This window comes from Mus musculus, chromosome 13 (assembly GCF_000001635.26).
Source record: "Mus musculus strain C57BL/6J chromosome 13, GRCm38.p6 C57BL/6J".
Classification (NCBI taxonomy): Eukaryota; Metazoa; Chordata; class Mammalia; order Rodentia; family Muridae; genus Mus; species Mus musculus.
The window spans coordinates 100,695,818-100,708,070 of NC_000079.6; the positions used below are offsets into that span (position 1 = coordinate 100,695,818).

At 43.0% G+C, this 12,253-nt stretch overlaps 2 protein-coding genes across 7 annotated transcripts in view; one reads left to right on the forward strand and one right to left on the reverse strand.

The window, feature by feature from the left end:
* Ccdc125 (coiled-coil domain containing 125) overlaps positions 1–1,423 on the forward strand; it is a 28,307-nt gene extending 26,884 nt beyond the window's left edge. For all 6 annotated transcript variants that reach the window (XM_011244703.3, XM_017315630.2, XM_011244704.1 and 3 more), the window contains one exon: positions 294–1,423. In XM_011244703.3, the coding sequence (XP_011243005.1) occupies positions 294–602 (309 nt within the window). In that variant the 3' untranslated portion in view covers positions 603–1,423. The remainder of the gene's footprint in view (positions 1–293) is intronic.
* The window catches only part of Cdk7 (cyclin-dependent kinase 7), a 33,919-nt gene continuing 22,872 nt past the window's right edge, over positions 1,207–12,253 (reverse strand). The window contains exons 10-12 of the mRNA NM_009874.3: positions 10,550–10,699; positions 8,574–8,721; positions 1,207–7,689 (exon numbers count right to left, since the gene is read on the reverse strand). Of these exons, the coding sequence (NP_034004.2) occupies positions 7,661–7,689; positions 8,574–8,721; positions 10,550–10,699 (327 nt within the window). The 3' untranslated portion in view covers positions 1,207–7,660. The remainder of the gene's footprint in view (positions 7,690–8,573; positions 8,722–10,549; positions 10,700–12,253) is intronic.

The window sequence follows — 12,253 nt, forward strand, 5'->3', positions numbered from 1 at the left end:
ACACAATTGCAGCCAGGGAGACCTTGAATTTGATCCCAGGCCTCACCCAGTAGAAGAACTGACTTCAGCAAGTTGTTCTCTAACCCTAACATGTGGTCCACGGCACTCACATATAAACGTGAATACAGAGTCAATATTAGAATTTAACTTAAATCCTCCAGCACTGGGTTCAAGATTATTCTAAAATACTATTATTAACATTTAGAATGCAGTACTTGGTAAGATGCAATACTCCCGTGTTCTGCATCCATCCCAGGACTTACTAACTGGTCCATGTCTTTCTGTGTTTACAGTTGAATGACAAAGAAGAAGCCCTTGCACATCAGAGAAAGGTTAGTTACATGCTCGCTCGGGCGCTGGAAGACAAAGACACGGCCTCAGAAAGGAATAAAGAAAAAATCCCCATGAGCCAGACCTTCCCATTCAAAACGGCCTGGCACGACGCTTCAGAGCTCTGTGGTCTGCGTGATCCAGTACAGTCAAACCATGTTTCTGAACCCATGGCTTGCATCTGTTCAATACAGCATCCTCCAAAAGTTTCAGACTGCCCAAGAACTCTTAAAAGATCCTGTTCTTTGCCATCAACTTTATTTTACAAGTAAACCACTTGAAGTTAGAATTAAGAGATTCTTAAAAGTCAGATGTTGGAGCTGGAAACGGAGCTCAGAGGTAGACATTTGGTTAGCGTGCCTGAGGCCTGGGGTCAGTCCATGGTGGCGCACGCCTTTAACCCTGGCACTCAGGAAAGCAGAGGCAGGCGATCTCTGACTTTGAGGCCAGTCTGGTCTACAGAGTGAGTTCCAGCACAAATGCTTCATAAGGCAATCCTGTCGTGGGAGAATACAAAACGGGCCTTGGGTCTGATGTTCAGCACTGCAAAGACTGTCTGGAAGCTCAGGCCTGGAAATCCCAGCACGTGGGAGGCTGAGGCAGGACAACTACTGTAAGTTTGAGGGATAACTAGATTACATTAAGACTGTTGCTAAAGCCGGGCGTGGTAGCACACACACACACACTCAGGAGGCAGAGGCAGGCGGATTTCTAAGTTCGAGACCAGCCTGGTCTACAAAGTGAGTTCCAGGACAGCCAGGGCTACACAGAGAAACCCTGTCTCGAAAAAATAAAATAAAATTAAAAAAAAAAAAAAAGACTGTTGCCAAAACAGAAGAACAACTATATAAATGTCAATATGAAGACGCTGTAGGCTTTCAAGGTGTTTTAAAAATTTATTAGCATAGTAATTTACAAAGTTGTAAGTTTCATTATGATATCTTAATACACATATTAATACATGTGTTTTGATGACATTCCTCCCTTTTAATTTTAGGATGCAGCTTAAGCAAGCGAACCCTTATCACATGTCCTCCAAGAAATGTCTTAATATTTGTGTTGACATTTTTTATAAACTAATTTCCATATTTTATGACAGTTTCAATGTCTCTTTTAAACAAATATTCAACCTTGAGAAAAATTTTAAAGAATCTATGGAGCTGGGTAGAAGCTCATGGTAAAGTGTCGGCCATGCCAGCACAAGGCAGAGTTTGGACCTCAGCAGCCACATGAAGAGCCAGGTACAGCTGAAGCGTGTTTGTAACCTGATGCTGGAGATGCAGAGGCGGGCGGATGCCTGAGGCTTCCAGGACAGCCAGGAGACCCCAGTGAGAGACAGACAGACCCTGATGACCCTGACTCAAAAAAAAAAAAAGAAAACCCCCAAAAATATGGTAGAGAACACCTAAGGCTGTCTTCTGGTATACGTGGGTGTACACGCACACAAACATACACTTGTGGAGTAATCTTCCTCTTGCATGTGGTGTCACTTCCTGTAAATTCAACACTCAGGGTAATTCAGGGTTGCAAACAGCCTGGATGCTACCTAAAATAACTTGTCTCAAAAAACAAAACTAGAGCTGCTGGCATGGTTCAGTGGTGGCTTGAGTTTCATCCCCAGCATCTACAAGATAGAAGGGGAGAGCCAAGTCTCTGACCTCCACACTTCACCGTGGCTTGCTTGCTCTTACATAAAGCTGGCTGTGGTGGTATGTGATTATTTGGTAAAAATAGTGTGATCTATTTTTACAAAACAAACAAACTAACAAATAAAACAAAAAAAAAAGCAGTTATCTGATCCTCATTCTATTTGGGATATTAAATAAAAAATAATCACACAAAGGCCAGACTACAGTTTGTACAAGTAAAAACATAAGAAGTCTATATCCTTGCCTGACACAGGAGGATAAAACAGTAAGGCACATACATGGAGTCTATGAAGCAGTGGGAAATAAGTGAAACATACTGGACCATCTTCCAAGGATAGGGTCCACGAGTGAGAAACGCCATGTTTATTCAGGGAAGACATTGATGTATTAACATATCAAGCACACACATGTGTACAACAGGAAAGTCACTAAGACAACCCACCCACCTTCTGGGGTAGGGAACGTAACACAGGTACGGCATGAAGGGAACAGTGGGTCACTGTCAAACATCAACATTTCTCTATTGAAAAATGCTACAGATTAAAGAAAAGCAATTATAAACACAAAAGGTATATGTGTTTTATAGTTTAGGGGTTTTTTTTTTTGTTTTTTTTGTTTTTAAAAATGGTTTAAAAAATCTGCAAAGCTCGAGTCTGATCCAGCTAGGATCTTCTTACCCTGCACGCAGGCAGGAACTGCATACCAGTGTATTAAGGCTAGTACATGTATCTCAAGTGTTCTCAAGGCTCTGAGCAATATAAAACCCGTTAGTAGCCTGGCGTGGTAGCGCATGCCTGTAATCCCACTGGGGAGGCAGAGTTTGAGGCCACTGTGGGCTATATACTGTAGAGACCCTGTTTCCACACCAGAATGTATTAAGAACTACGTGTGCAGTGAGTCGGCTCAGCTGGTGAAGGTGCTTGCTGTCAAGCAGGACTGACTACCTGAGTTTGGTCCTACTCCACATAATGAACGAGAACCAATGTCTACAAGCTGTCCTCTGACCCTCACATTCTATAGTAGGTGTGCACACATGCATACATGTGTGTACATATAAACATATACAAAATTAAAAATAGCGGTTTAGTATAACCATACAACAGGCTATGTACTGTATATTGTAATCCCGAAAACAGCTAGGAAGAAGCGAGGCATGGTGGTGCGCACCTGGGGGATTGCAAATTCTAGCACAGCCTAGGCAACATAGGGCAACCATGCCTGAAATCACACAAACACGGGGAAACCCCTTAGCCACATTTAAGTGTCACGGGTTCTTTTGGCACCGTCGTCATCTCGGCTTGTAGCAGTGCGGAATGCCATCAACTGCTCACTCACCACTAAGGGGATGTTTACATCTTTGTTGTTGCTCTCAACCAGCTCAGCTATTTTATAGCCAGCCTAGACCAACTCCAGTTTTTGCTATTTTCAGTCTCTGATAAAATATACACTATGAGTTGGGCAACTTGGTGTCTGAATGCCTATAAAAGGGATAGATATTTCCTTTTATTTTTTTGAGATAGGGTTTCCTTGATGCAATCAATACATTCAAGAAAGTCAAATGTGAAATCTAACCATAGGAACCCAACATGGACATGATTCCCCCATAGCTGTGTAGATGGGCCCGATTTTAACCCTAATTGCTCATGGCCTTAGGGCTTGTGGGAGGGGCGGATTATTTTTGAGTAGGGTACTAGAAGAGAACTCCATCTACACAGCTCCGAGGGCATCACATCCATGTGGGGTGCAGACTTTCTGCTGTGGCTACTTGAGGGTTACCCATGCTCCTGCATGTAAACTCTCACCCAGTGCTTTGTAAAGAAGCCTTATTAATAGGCTCACTGGGCTTCCCAGTATGAACTCTGGAATCCCACTCTTGTTTGTCCTTTGAACAGGTGGGTAGACATTGTTTCTACCCCACCCCCAACCAAAGGCATTTTAAAACAGTGGCCCATGAGAAAAATCAGACTTGAAAATCATACTTATTGCTAATTTGTGGAAAGTGAGCACACAGTAAAAGAAATGTGAGCTATGTTAAAAACCCAAGAGTTAAGCCAGCCGGTGGTGGCATTCGCCTTTAATCCCAGCACTCAGATCTCTGAGTTTGAGGCTAGCCTCATCTACAGAGTAAGTTCTAGGATAGCCAAAGCTACACAGAGAAACCCTGTCTTAAAAAGACTAAAACAAACAACAACGAAGAACAAGCATTAGCGTGATGGAGCATGCCCATCATCCTAAATGGGGTCCTTAGGAGGATAAGTTCAAGGCTAGCCTGAGATAACCTGCTTAGGCATGTAGGAAAGAAAGAAAAAAGTTAAGCCTAGAGGTAACAGCACCAAAAGCCTGGGCAACAGGGCACTCTATTAGGACTAAGAGCTGGGACTCAGGCTGTGGCTCAGTGTGCATCAGTTATGTGCACAGCCCTAGGCTTGATCCCAGCACCAAACAATTTCTAAGAACTATAAGAAGGCCATTTGGTGGTGCACACCTTTAGTCTCATCACTTGAGAGGTGAGGGAGGTGAGCTCTGAGTTCAAGACCATAGTGAGTTCCAGTACAGCCCTGTCCAAAACTACAAACACTGTGTGAGCTTGGTAGCAGATTCTGCCTAAAACCTCTGTTGTGGTTTGAATGTGAACTGTTCCCCGCAGGCTTAAGTGTCACTCTGTCTGGGTCACTGGGGTAGGCTTTAAGGCTGTCTAGCTCCACCCTACTCCTGTTCATTCTCTGTATCTGAGTACAAGGACCGTGCGACCAACCAGCCTCCTCCACCATGGTGGACTGAATTTCAAGGGAAATCCTAAGGCAAAATGAGGCCTTTCTCCTTTAAGGCGCTTTTGTCAGAGAACTGTATCATAGCAACAGAGCAACAACTGAGCCGCTCAGAAGTTAAAGATACACTACTCCAGGGGAAGCAAGCCAGTAAGGAACATCCTTCCATGGCCTCTGCATTAGCTCCTGCTTCCTGACCTGCTTGAGTTCCAGTCCTGACTTCCTTGGTGATGAACAGCAGTATGGAAGTGTAAGCCGAATAAACCCTTTCCTCCCCCAAAAGAAAAAAAAAGATACACTACTCTGCCAAAGACACCCCAAAACCAGTGAGTATAAAGAGGAGCATGTATCTGCACTCCCGGGGCTCTACAGTAAGGTCAAAGGGTCTCTGGAAACTCATGGGCAAGCAGAGTGGCTTGACATATTTCCCCCAAAAACACTGGCAGAAAAAATTGACACAAGGTTGTCCACTGACATACATGTGCTGTGGAGTGAGTGCACACATGCATGCTTATCAAACACACAAAAGATAAAATAATCACTGTGCAGTTCTTAAAGCATGAGATGATGGCTAAAAGATGGGTCATTGTAGCTCTCGCAGATGACCCAGGTTTACCTAGAACACAATCACATAACTGTAGGAGACTGCCACCTTCTGAACTCGAAGTACCAGCACACATGTGACAAGCAGGCAAAGCACTCATCCACATAAAAAGTTAATAAAGAGAGAGATTAAAATTTTCCTGTGGGGGCCAGGCGTGGTGGCGCACGCCTTTAATCCCAGCACTTGGGAGGCAGAGGCAGGCAGATTTCCGAGTTCGAGGCCAGCCTGGTCTACAGAGTGAGTTCCGGGACAGTCAGGGCTACACAGAGAAACCCTGTCTCAAAAAACAAACAAACAAACAAAAACCAAAATAATTTTTTTCCCTGTGGGGAAAAAGATGCCTATTCAGCCCCAAGGACGAGCACGATGCTGAAGTCTGCATAACCAACCCTGTTGATCCTTATTTCCCCAGCTGTTTCCCTTTAGAGCTAACTTTCTGGACCAAGCCATTCTGCCTTAGCACTTTTTCTTTACTTACTAGTCATTCCTAATATAACAAGTAGTTGTCTTTATTCATGAGACGGGGTTTTATGGTATATCCCTGGCTGCCTGAGAATTTACTTTTTAGACCAGGATATCCTCAAACTCATAGATACCTCTCTGCCCCTGCCTAGCTCACCCAGCTCAGTAGTTGATTCTTAACAGGTTCTCTATGCCTTTGTGAGGCTCCCATGCCAAAAACTATTCTTGTTTTGCTTTTTGAGATGGGTGGGGCTTGCTTTGAGGACAGACTGGCATAGAGCTGTTTGTAACTGGGCTGGCCTTAAATCTGAGGCAGTCATTACTCAGCCTGACAAGGATGAGATTATAGGCACGAGCAGCCAAACCTGGCCCCATGCAAACGGGTATTACATAATTTTGTAAAGTTTTTCTTCTATGAGTTTTGTATCAATCATAATTTTTGAATCCCCATAAGACTCAAGGAGAATGCAGAATAGGAGTGAGGTTTTGCTCACCCAAAGGTTCCATACAGAAAGTTCATGTGCAGTGGGAGAGGACTCAGTAATTAGGCACTGGCTGCTCTTTCAGAGGACCTGGGTTCAATTTCCAGCACCTCGTGGTGGATTATAGCCATCCAAAATTCCAGTTTCAGGGGATCCAATGCCATTTTCTGGCCTCCTTGGTCACCAGGAATGCTCATATGGCCAACACCTTGTCCCCTTGTTTCAGGCTTGCTTGACACTTGTAAAGGAGTTGAGCCATGCTACTTAGTTACTTTAATGTGTTACAGTGCCAGGTGTTCATAGATGGTAGGACATACTCTACCACCTTTACACACAAACTGGTCCTCACTACGTAGCTCTGGAGCTCACTCTGAATCCAGGCTGAATTCAGAGAGATCCAACTGCCTCTACCTCCCGAGTTTGGACAGGGACAAACCACCACTATGCCTGGCGATTCGTGCCATGTTCATGATAAAATTTATACAGCAATAAAAAAATAATAGTCCATAAACAAAGCACAGGTAAATTACACTATTTATGTACTATATTATCATATGGTAATTAAATCAACTCAATTTAGATCTATTAATATGGAAAGAAAGTTTCTAAGTAAAAAACAGAAAGCAATAGTATGAGCTATAGTAGGATTATTTTGTTTATTTATGCTTTTTGAGAGAGGACCTTACTGCGTAGCTCTGGCTGGCCTGGAGCTCACTATGTAGACCAGGCTGTCCTCAAACTTAGAGATCCACTTCCATACATGCTAGGATCAAAGGCATAGGCTGCCATAAGGTGAGATGGAACTCTTTGAAGATAGCAGTACAAAACCATGGAAGACAAACACAAATCTCCCCGAGGCCTCTTCCTTGGGGGAGGGTCAAAGGAATGGGATGAGCAGTGCCAAGGTCCTGGCTGTGCGTGCAGGAGGAGCGTAGTGAGTTCGAGATGACAGGACATCAGGGAGGCGTCAGGGCCATCTTTTCAGGGCTTACTCTGGGTAGTAAGTAGGCTAAAGCTCTTGCAAAACTGCTAACAGTATTGTTTTCTGTTTTCAATACTATACCTAATGATCTTAAAGTGGCAGATCACCCAGAGCTGCAGAATAACCAGGAATCGCATGCCAAGCCTCTCCCAATGCACTGTCAATTACATTTTAGAGACTGCAGTTATCCTTGTACTCTAATCATAAATCACAAATATTTATTGTAAAATACATTTAATAAAAATAACCCGTAGTTTTACATATTTTACATCTGTAGAATATTTACAAGTTCTCTCTTATAGCATTTAATATTCACTATTTTTTCCATTATTTGCCTTTGGATCATTTATTTCAGCAGTGAAACTGTCCATTGTTCGCTGCAACTAAAAAATGAGCTTCTTGGGCAATATTCCTGAAAGTAAAACAGAAAGGTTGTTCACTCACTGTACTCCAGAGCATTATCTAACTTACAGGCATTGCTAACCATTAACACAGAGTAAGAACCGCTGGGCAGAGGGCAGGAGAGCTGGCTTGGCAGTTAAGAGCACTCACTGCTCTCCCAGAGGACCTGGGCTCAACTGCCAACAGCCACACAGCAGCATGAAGCATCTGTAACTCCAGTCCCAGGAATCTGATGCCCTCTTCTGGCCTTCACAGAGACTGCACACATGTGGTACAGACATACATGCAAATAAAATATTCATACACATAAAAGTAACAAAAAATTTCAAAATAATACAGTTAAAAACAAAGCCATCTGGGTGTGCTGAACATGTACTTAATTCTAGCATTCAAGAGGCAAAGTTCAAAAAGGCCAGATTCATCTAACTACTGCGTTCCAGGCGAGTCAGGGATACACAGTGAGACCGTATATCCAAGGGGGGAAAAGTTGGCTCAGTGATGAAGAGACTTCTGCTCTTGCAGAGAAGACAAGTTTGGTCCCTAGACGAATGTCCCTGACAGCCACCTGAGTGCCGGCAGCAGGGGTCTGAAGCCCTCTTCTGGCCTCCACATCTATATGACACACATTCATTCACAAAAGTTTATTTGGAAAAAAATAAACGACTTGTTGGGGGTGCAGGGTAGAAGGCACACATGGACAGCTCTTAGGACTCTCAGGCATACTCAAAAGAGCCTCAAGTGTCCTCAGCTAAGGGAGACAGGAGCATTCTAGTTCATAGGGTTTAAACAGCTCCACTTTCTTAACTGGCTTCCAGTTGCTAGCTATGTATGAGCTATTTAGAGCTTTCTGAAGTCATTTCATTTCTGTTTGTTTTTATCAATGGAGATCTTTACCTTGTTCTAAGGCCTCTGCTCTTTTCCGCTTTGTTGCCACGGTTGGATTCGCCGGTTCCTTTAATGCCTCCACCGGACAGTTTGGTCGCGGGAGCTGGCATCCAGGTGTTGGCCCGGGGCGGTTACTGAAGTACTTGGTCTTCAATGCCTTTTCAAAGACAAGGAACCCAAAGTAAAGTTTTATTCTTTTGTTTTTATTTTGAGACAGGTCTAACTGTGTGGCCCTGGTTGGTTTGTAACTTGGCAAGTACTTGTAGCAATCCTCCTACTTGTTTCTGAGTGCTGGGGTTACAGCCATGTACGACCATGCTCAGCTCAAAAGGAATGCTTTACATGCCTGTACTGTATGTAGGAAAGAAAATCTTCCCAATGGAGGAGCTAGAGAAAGAACCCAAGGAGCTAAAGGGATCTGCAACCCTATAGGTGGAACAACATTATGAACTAACCAGTACCCCGGAGCTCTTGACTCTAGCTGCATATGTATCAAAAGATGGCCTAGTCGGCCATCACTGGAAAGAGAGGCCCATTGGACACGCAAACTTTGTATGCCCCAGTACAGGGGAACGCCAGGGCCAAAAAGGGGGAGTGGGTGGGTAGGGGAGTGGGGGTGGGTGGGTATGGGGGACTTTTGGTATAGCATTGGAAATGTAAATGAGCTAAATACCTAATAAAAAATGGAAAAAAAAATCTAACCCCAAATGGTTGACAACATTAAAAATAGTATGTAAATACCCTTATAGACCCAAACAAAAAATTAGTCTCAAGTATTTGGATATAATACACAAATAAACATCCAGTATCCTACAATTGGCTGATGCTGTTATTGGGGGGCGGGTAGGGGGAGTGGGCACACCTTAATCTTAGTATTCATAAGGCAGAAGCAGGTAGGTCTGTGAGTTTCAGTCCAGCCTGTTCTACAAAGTGAGTCCCAGGACAGTTAGGGCTAAATGGAGAAACAAACACTATCTCCAAAACCAACCAACCAACCAACCAAATAAACAAACAAATAAACCCAAAAAGCAAAACAAAATGAAAAATTTTAGGAGCCCAAACCTGACAAACTGGGAGGAGGAGGAGTGTAGGGTGGCAGCTCACACTTTAACTTTAAGCACTTGGGAGGCAGAGGCAGGCAGATCTTTGAGTTACAGGCCACCCTGGTCTATAGAGTGACTTCAAGGACAGCCAGGATGACACGAGAAACCTTGCCTCAGCCCCCAACCTCCCACCCTGAAAGAAAGGTAGGTATCATTTTCAACTACATACTGAAGTCAGGCCAGCTTGGGCTACAAAATGTCCTGACTGAAAAATAAAGAGTTGGGGAGCAGGCTGGAGAGATGGCTCAACTGTTAGGAGCAATGGCTGCTCCTCCACAGGACCCAGGTTGGTTCCCAGCACCCACCCTTCAACTTTCTGTAACTCCAAGTCCAGGGGATGCCTTCTTCTGGCCTCTATGGACACTGCACATGCACGGTATAGAAACATACATTCAGCCTAAACAGCCATAGCATAAATTAAAATTTTAAAATGTACATCTGAAATATATCAGTGGAGTGAAAACACACATACCCCTAAGCAAGTATAAACATTTTTTTTTTAAGATTTATTTATTTCATGTATGTGGGTAACCTATAGCTGTCTTCAGACACACCAAAAGAGGGCATCGGATCCCCATTACAGATGGTTGTAAGCCACCATGTGGTTGCTGGGAATTGAACTCAGGACCTCTGGAAGAGCAAGCAGTTAGTGCTCTTAATCGCTGAGCCATCTCTCCAGCCCCCAAGTGTAAACTCTCAGGTGATGTGTATGCATAACAAAATTTAATGCCAGCCAAGACAGTGTTTATAGCTTCAGGAAAGGACACAAATATACATACAAAAGATATACCTATCTTCCTGGTATTTAAAAGATATTAAAAATTTTAGCCACTTGAATTTTGTCTTAGTAATGCTACTAAGTAGGTTTTCTAGTAGCAGCACCTGTGAGGCTGTGGTCCGCGTACACGGGTTAAATAAGAACAGGCCTTGGATGAGCTCCAGCAGGTCGTCCCCAGCCGCGATGAAGATGTGCTGCAGTGGGACCCCAGGGAAACTCTTAAATGTCACATAATCGGGAAGACTACACATGTCCTGAAAAGAAATTATCATTCAAATTTAAGTACAGTATCCAAAGACACAGAAATGGAATAAAAAAACAAAATGTTGCCTGTTAAGACAGTCTGTGTAAAAAAAAAAAATCCCAAGAAAACTATTGTAGAGAAAAGCAAATTAGAACTGGTAATATGTAAAGGGTATAACATGTAACATATATGTTTAAAAATCATAGTTCTACATAGCTACAACGAACATGTGAATACAAGGGCAGAAAAGATAATACTTAGTAATCTTAGAGGAAAAATCTATAGTTGAGAAGTCTAAAACAATGTGTAGAGAAGCTCAGGGGCTGAAAGCTGTAAGATGCTGATGAAATAAACATCTATATAGGAGAACGAGGCTCATGGTCTGAAATATTTCAACACAAGAAAGAATTGATTCTCCAAGAAACAGGGTTAAAATCTTGACCTGTTACACATGCAAATAAATTATTCTGAATCTTATACAGAAGGTAGAGGTCGAGTTAAGTTGAAAATTTTTTGAAAAGAGAAAAGTGCTAATTCTTACATGTGCATATTAAGACCTAACAGAGCAACGTTAACTCATCCTGTGTGATCTTGATGGAGAGACAGAGAACCCCAAGAGCCACACATATCCGCCAAGCACAGTTTTTGGTCAAGTCTTTGCAACAGTACAGTGCTATAGCTTGTGGCCACCCAAACACAGAAGCACAGCTCAGGCTATAATCCCTATAATCCACCACTCCAGAGACTGGGCAGGAAGTTGTAGGCCCTAATCCATCAGTCAAACAAACAAACAAGAAAACCAAACCCTAAATAAACCAAAACTTTCATTTAGGAAATTGAGAAATGACACAAAAGAAATTCCTTAGATAGTAACTTGAGCTCCAGATATTTTTGTTAGTTTTTTTTTTTCAAAAGGTTTATTTATTATTATATATAAGTACACTGTAGCTGTCTTCAGACACACCAGAAGAGGGCGTCAGACTCATTACGGATGGTTGTAAGCCACCATGTGGTTGCTGGGATTTGAACTCAGGACCTTTGGAAGATCAGTCAGTGCTCTTACCTGCTGAGCCATCTCTCCAGCCCCTTTGTTACAGTTTTAACAAGAAGATAAAACTCCTGCTTAAAATGTCCACTTTCCCCCTTACTTTTTTGGTAAGAGAGGGATGCAAGAACATGTGGTGTGTGTGCCAATGCATCTGACTGAACTCCTGGGCTGTGCACAGCAGTGAGTAAGGCATGTTGCCCTTTATTTTATTTATTTTTTTAAATGGTTGCTGAATATTCAAATTAAGGTCCTCATGCTCGGGCAGTCAGTACTCCTAACCATTAAGCCATGTCTACAGCCCCCAGGATTAATTTTCTTCACATTTATTTGCTCCTCAGAACTTGGGGCTACAATGGGAATAAAAAGTCAAAAGCTTTTCAACTTTAGGAATCTGAAAAGGGGGATGGAGAGGTGGCTCAGCAGGTAAGAGCACTGACAGGCCTTCTTGAGTTCTATTTCCAGCAACAACATGGTGGCTCACAACCATGTGGGATCCGATGCACTCTTCTGGTGTGT